Raw genomic sequence first — 21,330 nt, 5'->3', positions numbered from 1 at the left:
GATTTTTGCTCAGATCCCTCAATTTCAGTCAGAAAATACCTAAAATCACAAAAAAATACATAAAACTCATAGTAAAGTCCAGAAATGTGATTTTTGCATAAAAACTAATAAAAATATCTTAAAAAGTAACTAAAACATACTAAAAACTACCTAAAAACAATGCTAAAAAGCGTATAAATTATCCGCTCATCAATAACATGCACCTCGATCACCCTGAAACCTTATCCAAGCCCCACATATTATTAATACTATACAGATCAAGGGCTACTACCGAATGGCAAATCATTGTCCAAAACCCTGTAATGGATTTTCAATAATTCAAATCTTCTCCCCAATCAGCATTTGCAAAGGCAAGAAGCTGAAAGTGAGTGAATTTTGTAAACAGAATTTCATGATTGACTGTACTTTTAATGTAATAAAGTATGCACTTGACACTTTTCCAGCGTAGAACAGTTGGGTTATGCATAAATCGGAACACACAATTCACTGTAAATAATATATTTGGGTGAGTCATTGTAAGGTACTGCAAGGAACTAACAATAACTCTATACCCTCTACGATTTTAAAAAGGCTCAGAATCATTAATAGCTAATTTAGCATTTGAAAACATTGGGTTGGCAGTGGATATGCTTGATCCATGTTGGATTTTTTTAATAACTCATTAGCGTACTTTGGTTGAGTTAATAGGATATGTCCCTGAAGTAGATAATTCTCTTCGAGGTCAAGAAAGAAGCTAAATCTCCCCAAGTCCTTCAAAGGAAAAATTGTATTGGGTTTAGTGATCAATAATTACAATTCTTGAGCATTGTTTTCTGTAATAATGATATCATCTACATACACAAGAAGATAAATAACATAGGATGATGTAATTTTCATGAACAATGACACATCTAATTTAGGGTTTACAAAACCAAACAGTTTTAGTGTGTTAGATAAAGTATTAAACTAAGCTCTTGGAGCTTGTTTTAAACCGTAAATAGCTTTATTTAAGTCACACACTAATATTGAATTAGAGACAACATAAACCTCAAGCTTAACATGTATACTTTTTCATCTAATATACCATTCAAAAATGTATTATCAAAGTCAAACTGCCTAATATTCCATCATAGAGAGACAACAAGAGTTAATATAATTCTAACAGTAGTTAATTGGCTGCACAACAGAACTATTAGACTTGATCATAATCTATTCCTTCGTTTGGTGAAACCTTTTGGCCACCAACCTAGCTTTATATCTAAGGATGTTACCTTAAGGATCACTTTTTATGGCAACCACCCACTTACTACCCAAAATTGAAGCATTTGGTGGAGGTTCTTTAAGTGGCCAGGTTCCAGATTTTAGTAAAGCCTTATTATACTCCTGATTCATAACAACTTTCCAATGAGGAGATTATAGAGTCTATTTTATATTTTTTGGTATATTATTTATAAGATCAAACTCAACAAGTTTAGAGACAATTAAAGTAATAGAGGAGTTTTGTTTAGCTTTAGATCTTGTGGTCATGTGTATGAGTATTACTTGATGGTATAGCAGATAGTGGAATTCAATTCTCTTAATTGGTATTTAAATCCTCTCCTATCCCTCCCGTCATCCCTATGTAGCCGAATCTTCTTATTGTTTGCTCTTTCAATGGAGATCTCACTCACCGATTTATCAAGCAAGAAAGCTTTCTCCCCAATTCCTGATAAACTAAACGAGAATAATTACTCCACATGGCGTTATCAAGCTTGTCTTACCATTCAAAGCACTGGAATGGAAGATCATCTTTATGCAGAAAAGGTACCTGAACAATTCATCACTGATCCAACCAAGAAGATACAATCTGAATCTGACTTCTACAATACCTGAAAGCTTCAGGATCTTACTCTCTCTATATGGATTGTAGCATCTATGACTCCAATCTTTCAAAACAAGATCCTTGGATCAGGTTGGTTCTATAAAATTTGGGGCAAAATTAATTCTTACTTTATAGTTGCATCAAATTCAAGAGTGCAAACATTGAAATCACAGTTGAAACCCACCAAGAAAATAGCTTTTGTTTCTAATTACTTAGCTCAAATAAGACTGATTGTTGATTCTTTCTTTACTATCGATTATATTGTTCTTGAAGATGATCATATCTAAGCCATTCTTGATGGCTTTATAAGGAATACAATGTTTACGTAGGCACTGTTATGTCTAAATTGGGTTCCTATCGTGTTATAGAAGTGGAAAACTACCTTCTAGCATATGAAAATATGCTGGAAAGATTCAAGAAATATGACTCAGGTATGCATATAGCTAATTTTGCTCAATCATCAATGTCATTTCATGATACTAAAGGTGGTTATGGACGTCGAGGTACAGGGGGTCAAAACTCAAGAGGAAGAGGAATATTTGGTTGCACAAATAATAGACCTCAATGCCAACTTTGTGGCTGATTTGGCCATGTCATTTGGAGCTATTACCATCGCTTTGACTCTTCCTTTACCCCACTAACAAATAACTATAATTTCCAACCTCTAATTTCATATGGCAAGTCTCAACCTCCACCACTCTCCTTCCATCATCCAAGAGCATATCTTTCTACCCCCTCCTCCATAAGTGAAGCTGCGTGGCTTCCAAATTCTGGTGACAGCCACAACATAACTCATGCTTCTTTCAATTTGTTAACTTCATGCTCACGTCAAGCAAGTTTAGATCAATTATTTGTGGAAAGTGGCACAGGTATCAGTATCACTGGTAAAGATTCTTCTATTATAACTGTTCCTTCTAGAAAGATTGTATTTTATTTTAATAATTTGTTACTAGTTCTTGAAATTACACATAATCTCATGAGTGTTTTAAAATTTGCTACCGATAATAGAGTTTTCTTTGAATTTGGTCTGATTTTGTTGTCATTCGTGATCAAGCTACTCGGGAGCATTTTCTCCATGGCATAGTTAAAAGTGGAATCTATACTTTTGATCATCTCTATGTGCCAAAATCGATTTCTACAACACATTCTGATCTATGTGCTATATCAAGTACAAATAAGCATCACATTAGTTTTGTCCATAGATTTCCTAATCATTTTGTCTTTAAATCAAATAATTCTGACCTTCAAAATAGTTATAGCTTATAGTTATGATAAGACACCTACTATTGACTTGTGGAATAAACGATTAGGCCACTATGCAATAAACACTATTGAGACAATGCTTAAACAATGTTATATTTCTATCTCTTCTAATATCAATCCTGATCTTGTTTGTGAAATTTGTTCTATTGCAAAAATTCATAGCTTGCATTTTTCTATACTGACATTGTTTATACATTACCTTTAGAATTAGTTTTTGCAGGTATTTGGGTCCATCGCTAATAACCTTAAGAAAAGGATATAAAATACTATATATGCTTTATGGATGCATATTCTAAGTTTAACTTTATTTTAATGATTGTTAATAAATCTCAGGCACTTACAACCTTTCAAAATTATAAATTTCTCATGAAATAACAAGCTAGATATAAATTGAGAGCTATACAAACTGAGATGGGTGCTGAATTTCTGCTCAAAACCTTTTCTTTTGTCCATCTAACATGTCAGGTGAAGTCTGATCTTTCATATCACAATGCTAGGTGTCAAAACAAAATTGTTGCACGGATTAAACCCCCCTTGCAACTCAAATGTCGTCGCTAGTAGTTCAAATGTGTTCCGCTCCTCATTAAAAGGCTAGGATTTTCATTATCCATCCATGTGAGAAGACTCCATAACAGTGATAAACCCCATTTTTAGGATTTATCTTGTGTTTAATTTAGAGGGTTTTGTCAACTTGTCTCCCATTTATTCACTAAAATAGCATAATTTTGTAAATTCTCCTTTAATTGTGCTTAAGAGTGAAAACATGCTTTTTGGGTCTTAAAATAGCTAAATTTAATTCACCTTAATTCCATTAGATGCCTTGATATGTTTGTTAAGTGATTTCAGGCTTAGGAGGCAAAGATTGGAATTGAGGGAATGAAGAAAAAGCATGTAGAAATGAAGAAATGAAGGAATCACAAAGCTGTCAAGCACGACCTCTTCGCACTTAATCGATCATAACTTGAGCTATAGAGGTATGTATGAGGTGGTTCTAGTTGCGTTGGAAAGCTAACATCCGGGGTTTCAAAATGATATAAGATTTTCCATAGTTGCAACGCGTTTAGGGATGCGCACGCATGATGTACGCGTACGCGTCGATGCTGCGGGTGACTCACTTAAAGGCAACTCGTGGCCAGCAATTTCTGAAGCATTTTGCGTCCAATCCAACTCATTCTGATGCTATTTAACCAAAGGATTGAAGGGGAATGGAGAAGTTAGTTACCAATTATTTTAGTTTTAGTTTAGAGTTAGTTTCTAGAAAGAGAAGATCTCTCTTCTTTCTAGAATTAGGATTAACATTAGGCTTAATTCTTCTCTAGATCTAGGTTTAATTCATGTTTTGATTTACTTTTCCTTTATCAATTCTTGCTCCTCTACTTCTCCTCTCTCTAGTTTTGTACTTTAATTCTTGTAGTTCTTTACTTTTATGTTGAGGCACTCTTGTTTCTTCTATTTCTCTTCTAATGCAATTTATGATTCATGTTCCTTTATTGTTGATTTGATTTGTTGATTGTTAATTTCTTGCTATTAGTAATTGTAGATTCACTTTTCTTGCAATTTTATCTTACTTTCCTTTGATGCCTTCCAAGTGTTTGATTAAATGCTTGAAATGATGCTAGAGTAGAATTTTCCCCTCTTGGCCTAGGTAGAGTAATTGGAGACACTTGAGTTATCTTATTCTTTTGTTGACTAACAATTAGAGATTGCTAATTGACTTGAATGCCACTAAAGTTAGTCTTTCCTTAGGAGTTGGCTAAGACTTGTGGAATCAAGTTAATTCATCCACTTGACTTTCCTCCATGGTTAGAGGTTAACCAAGTGGGCGCAATGAACAACTCTCGTCACAATTGATAAGGATAACTAGGATAGGATTTCTAGTTCGCACACATTGCCAAGAGCGTTTTGTTAGTTTATTTCTTTTGCAACTTACAATTGTTGTCTATTATCTCAAAAACCCCAAACATACTTCATAACCAATAACAAGAACACTTTATTGCAATTCCTAGGGAGAACGACCCAAGGTTTGAATACTTCGGTTTATATTTTTAGGGGTTTGTTACTTGTAACAACCAAATTTTTGTATGAAAGGACTATTGTTGGTTTAGAAATTATACTTGTAACGAAATTTCATTTGTGAAATTCTAGACCACACAAAAGTCTTGATCATCAACCAGCAGGCATGGGTACTACAAATAGTGGTTCTTCATGCAGTCACGAAAAAAGATATGATGGGTGCAAGGAGAATTGGAGCGCAAGGATGAGTTCTGGTAGAAGCAACCTCGTAGAAGCATCGAAGAGGAGAAAGAAGAAATTCGTTTCACCTATGTGCAACTGTGACCCCTATATCATCTTATTCGAATTCGGCACTTTGCAGAATTCAAGGGGACTTTTTGTTGTTCTTATTTCAAGAGAAGTTTTGTGTTTTAGTTCATGTTTTTTGAAATATTTGGTGTTAATGGGAGTTTAATAGTAAGTATCTTTGTTGTAGACCAAAACACCACATTTCAAATACTTTACTTGACTAGCTAGATGAGTATGTTGCATCTTTTGGTATTAATGAAGTGGCCACAAAACATGAAGTTGCAGACCCAATGAAAAATAGAGCTGGAGCTGAAGATGGTTGAATATAAGAATCTTGACAAATATAGTCGTGGTCTTAACATGTGCAAAGTGTTTGGCTTACTTTTCATGGGCATTGGAATAGCAATGATGCATGCGAAACAAGTACATTATCAACTAACATAAGAGAAACCAAAACAGGGGAACTAACCTTTCACATGTGCCACGTGTAAGAATTGGATTTTTCACGAATAAAATTATTTAAATTCCCAAATTAGATTCCGGAAAGTTAGGATGAGAATTTGGGGATTTAAATATAATTTTCAAACTCAGTAGGTCTTTTTGAGTCAGAAAATGTGTTTTCTGTGAAAAACTGTGAAAAATCGCGAACCGACAGTTGAACCAGTTAAACCGATTCAAGTCTGCCTGGTACTACGCGAAAAAAGTGAAAACAGTCAAAACCTTAGAAAAATATTAGAAATGAAAAACGGGGCGTTAGTGTTAAAGGTTTGCCCAAAGTTGGGCCAAACTGGCGAAAAATGCTAACGGGTTGAACCGGGCCCAAGTTGGACCCAAGTCCAACATATATAAGGGTTCATTAATGAACCCTTCACCTAATTAACACACACACTCAGCAGAAAAGAAGAAGAGGGAAAGGAGAAGAGAGAAACAATATTCACTCTTCACTTCAACTTGCGATATCTCGAGCTACGGTGCTCTGATTTGTGTGCCGTTTGTGGCTACGCGTTCCTTGTGAAGATCTCTACAAAACCCATGTAAGAAACTGGTAAGAAAAATTCGAAATCTTCCCAGATCCTCTTCTCTAAATTTTGGGTTTCTAGGGTTTCAGATTAAGTGAGTTTTTGTGATTTTGGATGTTTAGGTTTCCTCTAATCCTTGCTTAACATTAGATTTTGGCTATCAAATTTGTTGGAAAAGGTAAGAGACATTAAACCCTTGTAACATTATGTTTAAATGGAATCCTAGATTGATTTGTGATGGTTTATGCATATATAGTTTGATTATTGTGAGTTTGGAGCTTGTTGGTGATTGTTGGAAGTTTGGATTATGGATTGGAAAGCTCATTGGTGCTCAATTTTGAGTTTTGGACATATTGGGAATCAGCCAAGGTATGGTTTCGGTTTCTTCTATGTAGTATATAAGGCTAGTGACCCATAGAATAGGTTTGGATTTGAATGTTTGTTGAGTTGTTGAATGATGGTATGTGATGATTTATGGTGATTTGATGATTGTTGAGTTTGATTATAATTGATTAATAAGGATATGATGAAGATGAACAAGTTGTGAAGTTAAGAAGTAAATTGTGTTGATATATATGGTATTGATGTTGATGAATTGGTAATATAGTTGGAAAATTGATAAGGAGGTTTGACGTATGTGACATATTGATGTTGAGGTTGTGGATGAGAAAGGGTGAACGAAAATGTGGTAATCTTGGTGTAATATGATATAGATGGTTGATTTTGATGAAAAATGGGAGTTGGAATGGGTTGGGTTGGTTTTGGTTGTGTTTTACAAAGGAATTGTGGAAATTGTGATTTTGGATAAAAGTTGGTTTTTGGTGAACTTTGTCTGATCATAACTTTTGCCTCGGTTTTCAAAATTTATTGAAATTTTTTTAGAATTAAAGGTTTATCGAAAACCCTTTAAATCAATATAAAGTTTGCAAAATTTAGAATTATATAGAGGAAGTTATGATCATTCAAAGTTGGTGTTGAAAATCTAAAATTCTGCAAAGTTGTAGAATTTCAGGATTTCTGAGATATACGCACACACAGCCTTGTGCGTACGCACAAACCTGCGTAAATCTTATTCTGTGCAGACGCACAGACCTGTGCGTATGCACAGGTAGGAAAAGGCTCTCTGCTTGCAGCGTTAGCACAGCTTGTGCGCGCGCGCACATTAATGAAGAATTGCGACTTGTGCGTACGCACAGCCCTGTGCGTACGCACAGCCCTGTGCGCACGAACAAGTCGGGAAGGGTCGCCTGTTGGGGGTGCTCACACAACTTGTGTGTGTGAACAGGCATGTGAATTTTCATACCTGTGCGTACACACACTTTTGGGCGTGCGCACGCACATGCCCTGTTTCACAAATTTAAACTTTGTTTTCAACTATTTCACCTTCCCAACAAGGTCATAATCTTCTCTAACACCATTTTAAGGCTTTTGGGCTTAATTTTGAGTATGGGAATATGGGAGATAGGCTAAGGGTTTTAGTTGATGATTATTATAAAAAATTAGAAAAACGGAGGCTTAGGTTTCTGGTGTGCTGAGAATGGGTTAGATGGAGCGTAAAGAAGGATTGGTATATGAGATGAGAACTGAGGAATTATGAGTTCGGAATGAAAATTATGAATTGAGGATGGTTGTGATGAGTTGATGACTCAAATGGAATGATAAGCTTGATGGGTATAGAAAGTGGGCCAGACACTATATCCTTGGAATGATAGTGTGCCAGGCACTATAGCCTTGGAATGATTTGTGATGAGTTATATGTTGTTGTTATTCTCCTTCTCTGCTGCAAGAGTGTGCCAGGCACTATATCCTCGGAACGATAATGTGCCAGGCACTATATCCTTGGAACAAGAGCGTGCCAGGCACTATATCCTTGGAAGTGGCAGAAAAGGCGACATCCGAAAGGATGTGTCGGGTTGGCATTCATAAATCGACAAGTGGTATCACAAGCCAATAGGATAGACATTCATCATGTGCATTCTTTATCTGTCTGTATGCTTTGCCGACTTGTAATCATATGCCTAAATGAATAACATGCCTATTTGCTTACTTGAACTACTTGCTGTATATGCTTCTAATTGTGATTTACTTGCATTGTATATAACTGTGTTTGTTTGGTGCTAAGGAGGATAGGTGGGCGGTGGCAATGGGTTCGCACGGAGGGTAGGGTGGCGAAGGCTATGGGACAGCGGTATTTAGTTAGAATAGAAATCCCCTAAGACAGAATGCCCTATTTATTTATGTTAAGAGTTATATATGTGTTTTATTGTTTAGTATGCCTTAAGTTTGAATCTTGTGATGGATTTGGAGCCTAGGATTGTCTTTGGCATCCCGGGGTCTTATATCCTACATCACTGGGCACTGTTACCATACTGAGAGAACCTTCAGTTCTTATACCATATTTCTGTTGTTGTTTTCAGATGCAGGTTGCAACCCACCACGGTGAGTTGTATTATTGGTGACAAGAGCGGAGGATCCAGATACCTTCTTGGAGTCTTTTGGTTTATTATGTATATGTCTCTCACTTTTTGTATTTTGTTTTGCCTAGAGGCTTGTATTGGAGAGAACAAAACGTGTATAAGCCGTTTTTAAACTTCAGTTGCCTTTTGTCTGTATATTTGGCTAGCCGGCTTAAACTCCGCGAGCCGTGGCTATGTCCGTATGATATTATACTACTATATTTTGTTATTGTACATCTGTTTCTTGTGCTTTAAGTTAGACATTTTGATAGTACATTTTGCACGTTTCAAATCTTGTTTTTAAGCTATATCCTTCATCAGGCTTGTAGATTTATATAAATTCCTTCTATATATTATATGTATAAGCTTAGAACTATCGTAACGTTTGATTAACCTTTGTTTTACGACACGAGGTAAAGCTTAGGCTAATTAGGATGTTACACCACGAAGCTGCAGTCAAAACCCTCAAAACATCTGTGAATGACTTGTAATTAGGCCAACACTTGCAACGTTGTCATTGACTTTTAGAGGGAAACAATGGTGGAAGATGTGTTACAGAGTTTTTGTGAATGAGTGAGAAGAGGAATGAGATTAATGGAAATGAAATGTTTCTCAAGGGATACTAAATAAGGCTATGCGACGACGTTTGAGTTACAAGAAGGGGGCTTTTGGTTTCTACAACAATTTCGTATTGATACCTGGCATTGTGACAAGACACGTCAAATTTTACCTGACAAATCTGATGGACAACCGTTTGCCATCAGGTAGCAGGTGTTGATATGTACATTTTCATTGATGGTGGGGGCTTGGATAAAGTTTTAAGGTGATCAAGATGCGCGTTGTTCCACGGAAAAAAGATCATAGGCCGGATAGGACATTTACCCAATTTATTATTATCTAATCCATTGACTAAAAGAATACAACTAAAGATATTTAAAGAACATGTATATATAATTAGTTTTGGTTCTTTTGAATGATGTTAACATTTTGAGCTTATTATGTTAGTTTGTGTGTTTCAAAGATTGATTGTTCGTTGTTTAGTATGAAATCTTATGTATTATTTATGTATCTTGTGCAACATATCTTGTGTAGCAAAATGCTAATATTTGACTCTATGGCTTTATACTTAATATAGAGTGTTAAAAAGCTTCTGCTTTTCAATCCTAGAATTGATTTCAATCAAACTGAGAGATGAAAGGAATCCTATATTATTAGTTAGCTCTAACGCACTTCTTTAATTCGTACCTACTTTGAATTGGCTCTATCCCCATGTGTCAAGGGATCAAATGGAGTTTTAAAGAACATCTTTGAGTGTTTGGATTAGGAATTTAGGATTATTTGGACACTTGCACTCTGCTTGATCATTATGGGGTGTTCTAGTAACATAGTGTATTCCCTACACTGCTCTTAGTTCTTGAGTAAGTGCATTGATTTAGCCTAAGCTTAACCCTACTCTCAAGGTAGGGAACCTATGGAGGTATTTTTTGTTACGCTGACGATTAACCTATATACCGTCTCAAAACAAAATAAGTTATTTTTTTAGTAAACATCCAATTTAGTTCCCAAAAATGTTTAGATTAGATACCTTAGTCTCCAAATTTTTATTCTTTAAAAGTCTTTGAGAATTGCTCTCATTAAACACATTAGTCCTTGAGTCATTTTGAGTCAATTTTTCAATATGCATATTAGACAAATAAGTCCCTAACAAATTTCATTATTAAATGATTAGATCCTCAAAAAATACTCTCTAAAACAAATTAGTTGATATTCAAAATGAGACAAGAATCAATCTGTTCGACAAAAGTAATTTATGAAGACTTTTAGAGAATAAAAATTTTTAGAAAATAAAAATTTGTTGAAAACTAAAGTGTCCGATCTAAAATTCCTTTGGATCATTTATCTATTATAATGCCTCTATAGTCCTCCACCACCTAGGTGTGTGTTTGGATTGGTGTTTATCAAACTTAGAATTTGCATGAAAGTGATTTTCTAGGTAAAAGTGAGTTTGTGTCAACATAATTTATGTTTGACAACTCTATACGAAAATTGATTTTAATAAAATAAATATTATTTAGATAATATTAGTTAAAATCACTTTTAGATATATAAATATTTTTTTCTATTATTCATAGTAATATTTTTTAATATGCTATAACTTACTATTATTATTATTATTATTATTATTATTATTAATTTTTTTATTTAATTTACTTTACTTAATGAAATCAATAAATTATATTATAAAAAATAATAAATATAATACACAAGAACTATAATTATAAAAATATACAATGTCGAATTAAATCTATAAATAAAACAATAACATGTATAAAAAGTATATTTAGTAGAAGAACATTAAAAGTTTAGAGTTAATGATTGAATGCCAGTGAGTGAATATAAAAGCCAAGATTTTTTGCTTCTTGTAACAGTGAGTTTGAGAACAAAATCTCAAAAATTGAAACCTTCCTTGTCATTGGCACTTTATTCCCTGTCACTTCACCGGAATGCGCTCAAAAGGTAGGGATGCAGGAACCAGGAACTGCGCTTTTAAGGCCGTTTTTCTCCTATGTTTCAGTCGTTGACTGTTCTTATTCTTCCTTGTCATGCTTAAAAAGGGGTCTCTTTAGATGAAAGTTGCGCACAAGGTGGAGGACAGTCCAGAAAAGTTCTGCCAACCACCTAAACGCCCCACAGGCGACGAGGATGGAAAGGAATGAATTTGGAAAACAATAAACAACTAATTCATTCTGTTCTATTCACTTGAAAGTTTAAACAAAGACTGAAACTGAATATCTACAAAAAGGCTTTCTAGACATCCCACACTTCCCCTCTTCTGTGATGACAAACAGAGGCACGTATAGCCTGTCAAACTATAAATATATGCTTCAACTTCTCAAAATATAAAAGTTGCATAGGTACCTAATACTTGTTTATATTTCTAAATACTTTTGCAAGCCTTTCTGTTAGCAGCATCAGCCACAAGGTGCGACATCTATGATTCTCGAACTCGATCTCGCCAAGATCCTTTTCTCTTGGCCAGCACCTGAATCCAAATACAAGGATTACTTAAATGACTCATCATGCTTATCCACATAAGTCTGCAGAGAAACCACTTACCGTTTCACTTAAAAGGCTTGTAACAACAGCTTTTTTATCAACTTCTTTCTCATTCTCCCTTTCAGGCTCACTGTCAGTACTGGTAGGAGGTGGAAGTGCTGAAGTACCAAACATGGCTTCGTCATGAGCAGCTTGAATTTGTTCCTCCCTTCTTGCCTTGATAAGAACATGGATTCTATGTTCAGTTTTCCATACATAGATGATGCATGTATGTTAACAAGGAACAAAACTGACTATTCATGAATATAAGAAGAGGAATATACCTCTATTTTAGAATACCGGAAACTCTGGCCAATTTGCTTGACCAAGGAGGCATCATCTTCAGCCACTGCAGATAGGTGGGCAAATACAATCAGTTCAATTAAGTTTCAGGCTTCAAGCCAAACCCCAAACCATTACTCATTATCATTTATAAGCAAAAATATCATTGGCATTCAATAATTAAAAGAATCACCATGACTAAGCAATGAACAATTAAAATCAGTAAGTATTGATGGTATTAACAAGCACACAACAACGGTACTCAACATTGGATCAATTAAAAATGAAGTTTACATTATCATGATTCAGGACCCTGTGCTGCATTATCAGGAAAACATAGGAAGACTCAAAAAGCTGTCCATTGGAAGGATATTTGAACATTTTAAAACAGATTATATTTGCAGTGAAGAAGTCTGGGTAAATTTATTTAGAATAATGAAATTGGCAAACAAGTCCAACCTTCAATTTCCTCATCTTCAAGAGGGGCATCCTTGTCAAACTCAAATCGCTCCCAGCCCTTACCTTTTTCTGAGTCTTGGGCCGCTGCATTAAAAAATATCCCACGAAATCAAGTTGGTACAACGTGTATAAACCAGCACACTTGCTCAATAATAAGTAACTATTACTGTATTCTCTTCAAGTCTGAATGTAAAATATTTTTCATAACCCCAGCCTAAAATTCTGATACCACATGGTCACACACTACAGCAACCAGAGATATTCATGCAAAGTCAAGTTCACCTTGTATTTTCGCACAGTAAGCTGTTGGAAATTGTTCTTACACTTGATTACCACAATAGTAAACATAAGCAATATATAGAATAATAGAATCAATGACAATGACAGTGTGAACATTTCATGGTTCATAAAGCAAATTAGAATATGCAGAACAAAGCTGTGCATCAAAAAGCACCACCTGAAAGTCTGAATAAGGACTATAGACTTACCAGTTTGGGAGAGCTGAAGCTTCATCTTAGCTTTGACTCTTTCAGCAGATGACTGTTTGAGTAATTGCAAAGTGAGAAAACTAATTAAGATTTTTACTTTTAAGAAACTAACTAAATACTAAGCAGTTCTACAAAGTACAAACAATAAGCTCCATTACTACTCACATCACTTAGACAACAAGCTTGGCATGGCACAAATAATTAAAATTGAAATAAACCAAAGTATCAAGCACAAACACTTCTTTTTCTTTTTCCTTTTTTTTTTGTTCTTTTAGGGGAAGAAGATTGAAGATACCATAGTGTCATAACCAGAAATAAGCTTGGCATAATCAACCCCAGCATTGTTCCCCTTTCTTCTATCATCTCGATCCCTATTCTTCTCTGACCTGCGGGGAGAAACACTTCTACTCCTGCTCCTGCGTCTCCCTCTACGCCGCCTCTCCCCATCGGAATCGCTTCTACTTCTCGACCTGCTCCTTCTTCTTCGTCTCCTATCCCTATCTCTATCTCTGTCTCTATGAGAGTGTCTCTCTCTGCTTCTGCTTCTGCTCCTACTTCTCCTTCTCGATTCCTTTCCCCTCTCCCTACATCTGTCTCTACTTCTAGTTCTGCTTCTGCTTCGTCTTCTGGTGGTTGGATCGGGTTCCCTATCTCTGTTCTTCTCCGGAACCCTAGAAGAATCGGGGGCGGGCTTTTTCTTGAGCTTGTCTTGAATGGAGAGGAGCGGCGCTTGCTTGTCAGACTCCGACGACAGTGGCGGCGGTGGAGGAGAGTTAGAATTGGAAGGGGCGGAAGCTTTGACGAATTTGGAAAGAAAGGAGGAAGAAGAAGAAGCAAGGGCTGAGCCTCGCTTTGGAGCGTCGTCGTTTGAAGGGGCGCTTGAAAAGCCAAGCCCTTGCTTGAATCTGGCAGCTCCTTCGCCCTTTCTGGTAAGCTCGTCGTAGTATGCTGCCGCTTTTTCTTCCTCCATTTCTTTTCTTCTGCTCCCCCTTTTTTTTTTGGTTAATATTGCCTCTTACTCACCCATCTCAGGTTACGTCATTACGACGATGATCATCTTTACCAATTACCAGGTATGTTTTATTTATTTATTTATTTATTTATTTATTTATTTCTGAGATGGTCTTTGGCAGAAATTATTTTAGGGTAATTCACCTTCATAAACCAAAGCCATTCCAATATTATTTGGATTTTCCAAACTCAAAAATATTACTAGATTGTCTCGTTGCATATTTCTATATAAATCGAATTTATCGAATTTGAATTAGAGTTGTTAATAAAAATCGAATCTACTGGATTTGAATTATTTAAAGTTGTGATTCAAAAGTAAATCGAATTTATAGGTTTCAATTTATATAAATTATACTAAATTGAATCAATAAGATTCGATTTAGCAAATCGAATCCATTAAAATCGATTTACAATGGTATTGGGTAATGGTAAATCAAAACCATTAGATTTCGGTTTACTAGTATGTATAAATACGAGTAATAGTCCTAACGTATATCAATACGAGCTAAACGTGAATTTTTTACCACTCGTAATGGCTAGTGATGAGAGTTTTTTAGTTCTAGTATACTATAAAGGGCCCATTAAGAAAAAAAGGTGATCGGGAATTAAATTTACCGACAAAGATCCGCTGAGTGTTTTCCTCAAACCTTCGACGAGTTTCACTGAGTTTCAGAATACTATACTCCAGAAACTAAAGCTGCATGGCGTGAAACAGGTGGAGAAGTTATTCTACAAAATTTCGATTTTCGTGTTGGGCGATGATGTGAAGTATGATTCATTCGTCATAGGCAGTGACGAAGATTTGCAAGTTCTGTTCCGTTGTCGTTGTCAGTTTTCTGAGGTGAAGACCCCTGAGTTATTGGCAAAACTTGTGGATGTGGTCTGTAGTTCTAGAGGATCGAACCAAAATCCTCAATTCTCAGCAATACCAACCTGCTCTAGTTCCAAGCCTGTTGGTGCCTCGTCAGCTGTGCCGATGATTGTACCTGAGGTAGTTTTAGTTGCATCTCCATCCTTTGCAGCTAATCTGAATTGAAACTGTGACGGAGGAATATGTGACACTGGACCCTTGGGTGAGGTTGCGATTGCGATGCCCGGTACTCCTATTATGGTCCCGATTTTCGGAGAGGGTGGAATACCGGATGGCGTTGAGGATACATTGCATGATGATGATGATGATGTGGGTGGAGGAGCATCTAGTTCAGGAACTCATCAGTACCCCCCACATTTTTCAACTTTGAACTTGGATACCATGATAGTGTCGCGGGGTACCATAGCAATTTCAGGATAAAGAGGAGATCGTGTTAAGCGTGAAGACTTATAGCATCTGTTGTGAGGTTGAGTACAAAGTGTTGGGGAACGAGTGCACATGGCTCATTCGGGTTAGCCTCCGCCAGTGCAGAGGTATTTGAGAAGTAAAATGGTACAATGGTCCTCATACTTGCTTGGCCACATCGATATCTAGTGATCACAAGATGCTTGATAATCATCTCATATCGGCCTTCATATTACACATGATCAGATCTGATGCTGTTGTCTCGATCAAGGTACTACAGAATACAACAGAGGCACGTTTCGGGTTTAGACCGACTTACAGGAGGGTTTGGATGGATAAACAGAAGGTCGTAGCACAGATTAATAGAGATTGGGAAGAGTCATAAAATCATTTGCTGCGACACGTACTGGATGTGCAGATCATGAGGCCAAATAGTGTCGCGGGGTTGAGGACGCGCACTGTGAGGGTTGGTGGGTAAGTGGATGACTCATCAGCTTATTTCCATAGGCTTTTCTGGACATTCCCACTATGAATCGAGGCCTTCCATCATTGCAAGTAGTTGGTTAGTGTCGACGGGACGCACTTGTACGGCAAATACGGTGGTACGCTACTTGTCGCGATTGCTTAGGACGGCAACTCCAATATCATTCCTATTGCATTTGCACTTGTAGAGGGTGAGAATGCAGAGTCTTGGTCAATATTTTTATCTCACCTTCGACAGCATGTAACGCCTCAACGGGGTATTCTAGTCATACCAAATAGGCACAACGGGATAAAGGCTGCATTGGAGGCTGCTGATGGTGGCTGGCTTCCGCCTAATGCATACCGGGCTTTTTATATCTGTCACGTGGTGGCAAATTTCACCATGAGTTTCAAGGGCAAGGATGCACAGAGGTTTTTGTGAATGCTGCTTATCCTAAGACTGAGGTCGAGTTTCACCATTGGTTTGTCTCCCCATCACCACCCTGATGCGTGAGCATCTTGTCTATCTTTTCCTAGTGAATTTGCACTTAAATTGTAGAGTTTAATTAAGAATTAATTATATTTTAGCCAATATGAATGCTATTTTGAGTCTTGGGCAATTTTATCTATTTCAGATAGCATTCGGCGGAATTTGACGGAGTTTCTGCAGCACAAGAATCAAAGGAGATGGCTGCGAGGAGCGACGCGCACGCGTGCCTGACACATGCGCGTGATCTAGAAGTATCCATGGTGACGCGTGCGCGTGACTGACGCGCACGTGTGAATTGAAGATTTGCTCAGTGATGCGTCCGCGTGACCGACGCGTCCGCGTGACCGACACGTCCGCGTGACTTGCGAAGAAGACCAGTGATGCGTACGTGTGATTGACGCGTACGCGTGACGTGCGCGATCTACAGAATTTACAAAAAGCACTGGCGTGGATTTTGGGCCGCGTTTTGACCCAGTTTCCAGCCCAGAAAACACAGATTAGAAGCTGCATAATGGACAAATCAAGTGGTCCCCACCCATCAGCGAAAGACTTGTAAATTAATTCGAATTTAAATTCAAATATGATTTTTAGGAAAAGATATTATTTTTAGATAATTAGATTTTAAAGTTATTAGGATTAGTTATAAATAGGAATTTAGATGCCATCAGATAAGAACTCTGTATATTTTGACAATCCTTATTTTCTCTCTGAACCATGAGCAACTAACCCTCCATTGTTAAGGTTAGGAGCTCTGTCTATTTGTATGGATTTATTCGTTTGATCTTTATAATTTAATCCATGTTTAGATTTATACTTCAATCATTGTTTTCATTCTTTATTTTATGAACATTGAGTGGAACGGAAGTATGACCCATGTTCTAATTGAGTTCTTGTAAAATTTGGAAAAGCTCTTTACTTGAACAACAGCTTGAAAACATATTATACTGAATTTCTAATTGTTTGTATTTAACGGGATACGTGACATATAATCCCCTTATTTTTGGATAATTAGGATTCTTTTGGCATATAAACTAGAAATTGATCATCACCCTCTAATTGGAATTAATTGACCAAGGAATTGGCAGTTAATGAATTTTAGAGGAGACTAGGAAGGTCTAAGGAATTAGGGTCTAGTCAAATATAGTTTGCCATGAAATTAAATCTTGCATGATTAAAGTAGTTAGTAAGAAAAATAAATAAAAAAAAAATAGATAACTCTCAAACCTTGACTGCTTTCTCAAATATTTTATTCCCAACTCATTGCTGCTTGCTTTCTGAAATTCTTAAAGTACTGTTTAATGCTCTTTGAATATCTCAAAACCATTTTCTACTTGCCTAACTAATCCTATATATCAAACGCTAATGTTGCTTGATCCATCAATCCTCGTGGGATCGACCCTTACTCACGTAAGCTATTACTTGGTACGACCCGGTGTACTTGCCGGTTAGTTTGTGGGTTGTAAAATACTGCACCAAGTTTTTGGTGCCGTTGCCGGGGATTGACTGTGATTAACAACTATCAGTTATTTGATTGTTTAGGTTAGGCGTTTTATTTTTAATTTTATTAAAATTTATTTTACAAATTTTTTTTAATAAATAGATAGCATGAATATTTTTCTTAATTTCTGAAATTAAGTTTGGTGTTGACTATTTATTATCTTTTTTCTATTTATTTATTTATTTTATTTAGTATTTTTACATAGGATACCTCACTTGGAATTCTCTGTACTCTGACGTAGAGATTCCCATTCTTTCTTGTTTGCTGTTTGTTTATGCGCAGGAACAGAGACAAAGAACATCTCTTAGACTTTGATCCTGAACCTGAAAGGACTTTCAGGCGGCGTTTACAACAAGCAAAACTTTACAAGGCTGCAGAATCCACTATGGATCCAATTAATACTGATAATACCAATGCGACAAACCCGAATGAAAAGAGAATTGCGGTGCCTCCTATTGCTGCGAACAACTTTGAGTTGAAGCCTCAACTGGTCACTCTGGTGCAACAAAACTGCCAGTATGATGGTCTTCCCCATGAAGACCCAAATCAATTTATCTCTAGTTTTCTGCAAATTTGTGATACTGTGAAGACAAATGGAGTAAACCCGGATGTGTATAAATTCATGCTATTCCCGTTTGCTCTAAGGGATGGAGCAAAGCTATGGCTAGATTCTCAACCCAAGGAGAGCTTGGATACTTGAAACAAGGTGGTTACTAAATTTCTCACTAAATTTTTCCCACCAAAGAAGCTGACTAAGCTTAGGGTGGAGGTTCAGACCTTCAGGCAGAATGATGGTGAGACTCTGTATGAAGCTTGGGAGAGATACAAGCTACTGATTAGACAATGCCCTCCAAACATGTTCTCCAAATGGACAAAACTAGATATCTTCTATGAAGGCATGGGTGAAATGTCCAAGATGTGCTTAGACAATTCTGCAGGAGGTTCATTGCACAAAAAAAGACACCGGAGGAGACTATTGAGCTTATTAATTGGTTGCTAGCAACCAATATTTATACTCATCTAACAGGAATTCCGTGAACTCTGAGGGTCCTCAGAAGAAGGGTATCATGGAAGTGGAAGCTCTTAATGCTATTCTTGCTCAGAACAAGCTTATGTCTCAGCAAATAAATCTACTTACTCAACACATGGGTGGCATGCAAGTCTCAGCTATCAACACCCAAAATCCACCTCAAGAGATCTCCTATGACATGGGAGGAAATTTAGTGCAAAATGATAATTTTGGGTATGCTCAATCCTCTTCTGAACAGGTCAATTACATGGGGAGTGGTTCTAAAAATCCCAATAATGACCCCTATTCTCAGACTTACAATCAAGGATGGAGAAATCACCTAAATTTTGGGTGGAGAGACCAACCTCAGAGACCTCAGAATTTCAACAATAATTCTCAGGGCGGCTTCCAACAAAATAGTTACAATAACCACCAACCTCAGCCTCAGCAGGCTAACTCCAAATCCAAGGAAGATTCTAATTGGGAGATGATAAGGAGTTTTATGTAGGAAACCAGAGCCTCCATTAGAAACTTAGAAGTTAAAATGGGCCAGCTGAGTAAGCAAATACCGGAGAGGTGTACAAGTACATTTCCAAGTGATACAGTGGTGAACCCAAGAGAAGACTGCAAGGTTATCCAATTGAGAAGTGGTAAAACAGCTGGTTCTGAGACAAGGGCCAATGAAGAGCTAGTTGAAAAGAAAGCTCCAGAGGAGAAAAAGGATGAAGTGGAGCACGCCCCTCCAAAGCGTGCAGACAACCCATTCCCTGACTCTCTAGACACGTATCTTACATTGCCAAAGGCTCCTGAATACAAGCCAAAAATGTCATATCCTCAGAGACTTCAGAAGGCTTCCAAAGAAAAGCAGTTCTCTAAATTTTTAGATGTCTTCAAGAAGCTACAGATTAACATTTTCTTTGTAGAGGCTCTAGAGCAAATGCCTCTCTATGCTAAATTTATGAAAGAATTGTTGACCCACAAGAGGAACTGGAAGGAACAAGAAACCGTGGTATTAACCAAGGAGTGCAGTGCTATTATTCAACACAACATTCCTGAGAAGATGCCAGATCTAGGGAGCTTTGTGATTCCTTGCACCACTGGAGACGTCACCATTTAGAGAGCTTTATGTGACCTTGGAGCTAGCATCAATCTAATGCCACTTTTAGTAATGAAAAAGCTTCAAATTGAGGAGGTAAAACCCACTCGTATTTCCCTTCAACTTGCTGATCTTTCTATTAAATTGGGTGTTGTTGAGGATTTACTTGTTAAAGTAGGACCATTCATCTTTCTTGTTGATTTTGTTATATTAGACATGGAAGAGGAGGTAGAATCCTCTATTATACTTGGTAGACCCTTTTTAGCTATAGGTAGAGCTCTGATTGATGTACAAAATAGTGAATTAATCCTGAGGGTCAATGAAGAATAGGTGGTCCTTCATATTTTTGAAGCTCTCAAACACCCTAATGATTCTGAAGGGTGTATGAAAATGGATGTTATTGAACCACTTGTTCAAGAGGTACTAAAAGCTGAGGTGCATGATGACATTTCTGGATCCTATCTCTGAGTATGAATTAGTTGAAATTGATAATTTACCACCCCAGAAAGCTATGGTTCACACGCCTAAAGCAGAGGAGGAAGCCCCCAAGCTTGAGCTCAAATCCTTACCTCCTTCTCTGAAGTATGTGTTCTTGGGTGAGAATGACTCATATCCAGTGATTATAGCTCTTCTCTGAAGCCTGAAGAGAAAGAGGCACTTATTTCAGTGCTCAAGAGCCATAAAACAACTCTTGGGTGGACCATTCGTGACTTAAAGGGGATTAGTCCAACCAAGTGTATGCACAAGATCCTCCTTGAAGATGATGCTAAACCAGTCGTGCAACCATAAAGGAGACTCAATCCAACCATGAAAGAGGTGGTCCAAAAGGAGGTAATGAAACTATGGGAAGTAGGAATTATTTATCCTATTTTTGACAGTCCTTGGGTAAGTCCTGTGCAGGTAGTTCCAAAGAAAGGAGGGATGACAATGATCAAGAATGAAAAGAATGAGCTTATTCCCACAAGAACTGTCACAGGATGGAGAATGTGTATAGATTACAGGAGACTCAACAATGCTACAAGAAAGGATTATTTCCCCTACCTTTCATTGATCAGATGCTTGCGAGGTTAGCTAGTCATGCATTTTATTATTTTGTAGATGGATATTCTGGATATAATCAAATTGTAGTGGATCCTCAAGATCAAGAGAAGACAGCATTCACATGCCCCTTTAGAGTATTTGCCTACAGAAGAATGCCTTTTGGACTTTGCAATGCTCCAGCAAAATTTTCAGAGGTGTATGCTTTCAATTTTTTCTGATATGGTTGAAAAGTTTATTGAGGTA

General features: G+C 37.0%; 1 protein-coding gene and 1 long non-coding RNA gene across 2 annotated transcripts; one reads left to right on the top strand and one right to left on the bottom strand.

The window, feature by feature from the left end:
• Positions 1–1,297: 1,297 nt before the first annotated feature.
• Positions 1,298–4,591, top strand: LOC140174490 (uncharacterized). Its single transcript, XR_011864017.1, has 3 exons — positions 1,298–1,930; positions 2,326–4,077; positions 4,153–4,591. It is a non-coding gene; the product is annotated as an uncharacterized lncRNA (long non-coding RNA).
• A 7,006-nt stretch (positions 4,592–11,597) lies between these two features.
• LOC112695986 (uncharacterized) lies at positions 11,598–14,406 on the bottom strand. Its single transcript, XM_025748541.3, has 6 exons — positions 13,500–14,406; positions 13,205–13,256; positions 12,717–12,800; positions 12,260–12,324; positions 11,997–12,152; positions 11,598–11,922 (listed from the first exon to the last, which is right to left on the bottom strand). Exons 1-6 carry the CDS (start codon positions 14,172–14,174, stop codon positions 11,872–11,874), a joined length of 1,083 nt encoding a protein of 360 aa, XP_025604326.1. The 5' UTR covers positions 14,175–14,406; the 3' UTR covers positions 11,598–11,871.
• Between the last annotated feature and the right edge of the window lie 6,924 nt (positions 14,407–21,330).

The sequence above is a fragment of the Arachis hypogaea genome, chromosome 1 (assembly GCF_003086295.3).
Source record: "Arachis hypogaea cultivar Tifrunner chromosome 1, arahy.Tifrunner.gnm2.J5K5, whole genome shotgun sequence".
Lineage (NCBI taxonomy): Eukaryota > Viridiplantae > Streptophyta > Magnoliopsida > Fabales > Fabaceae > Arachis > Arachis hypogaea.
This window is presented reverse-complemented; position numbering and strand designations above follow the sequence as displayed.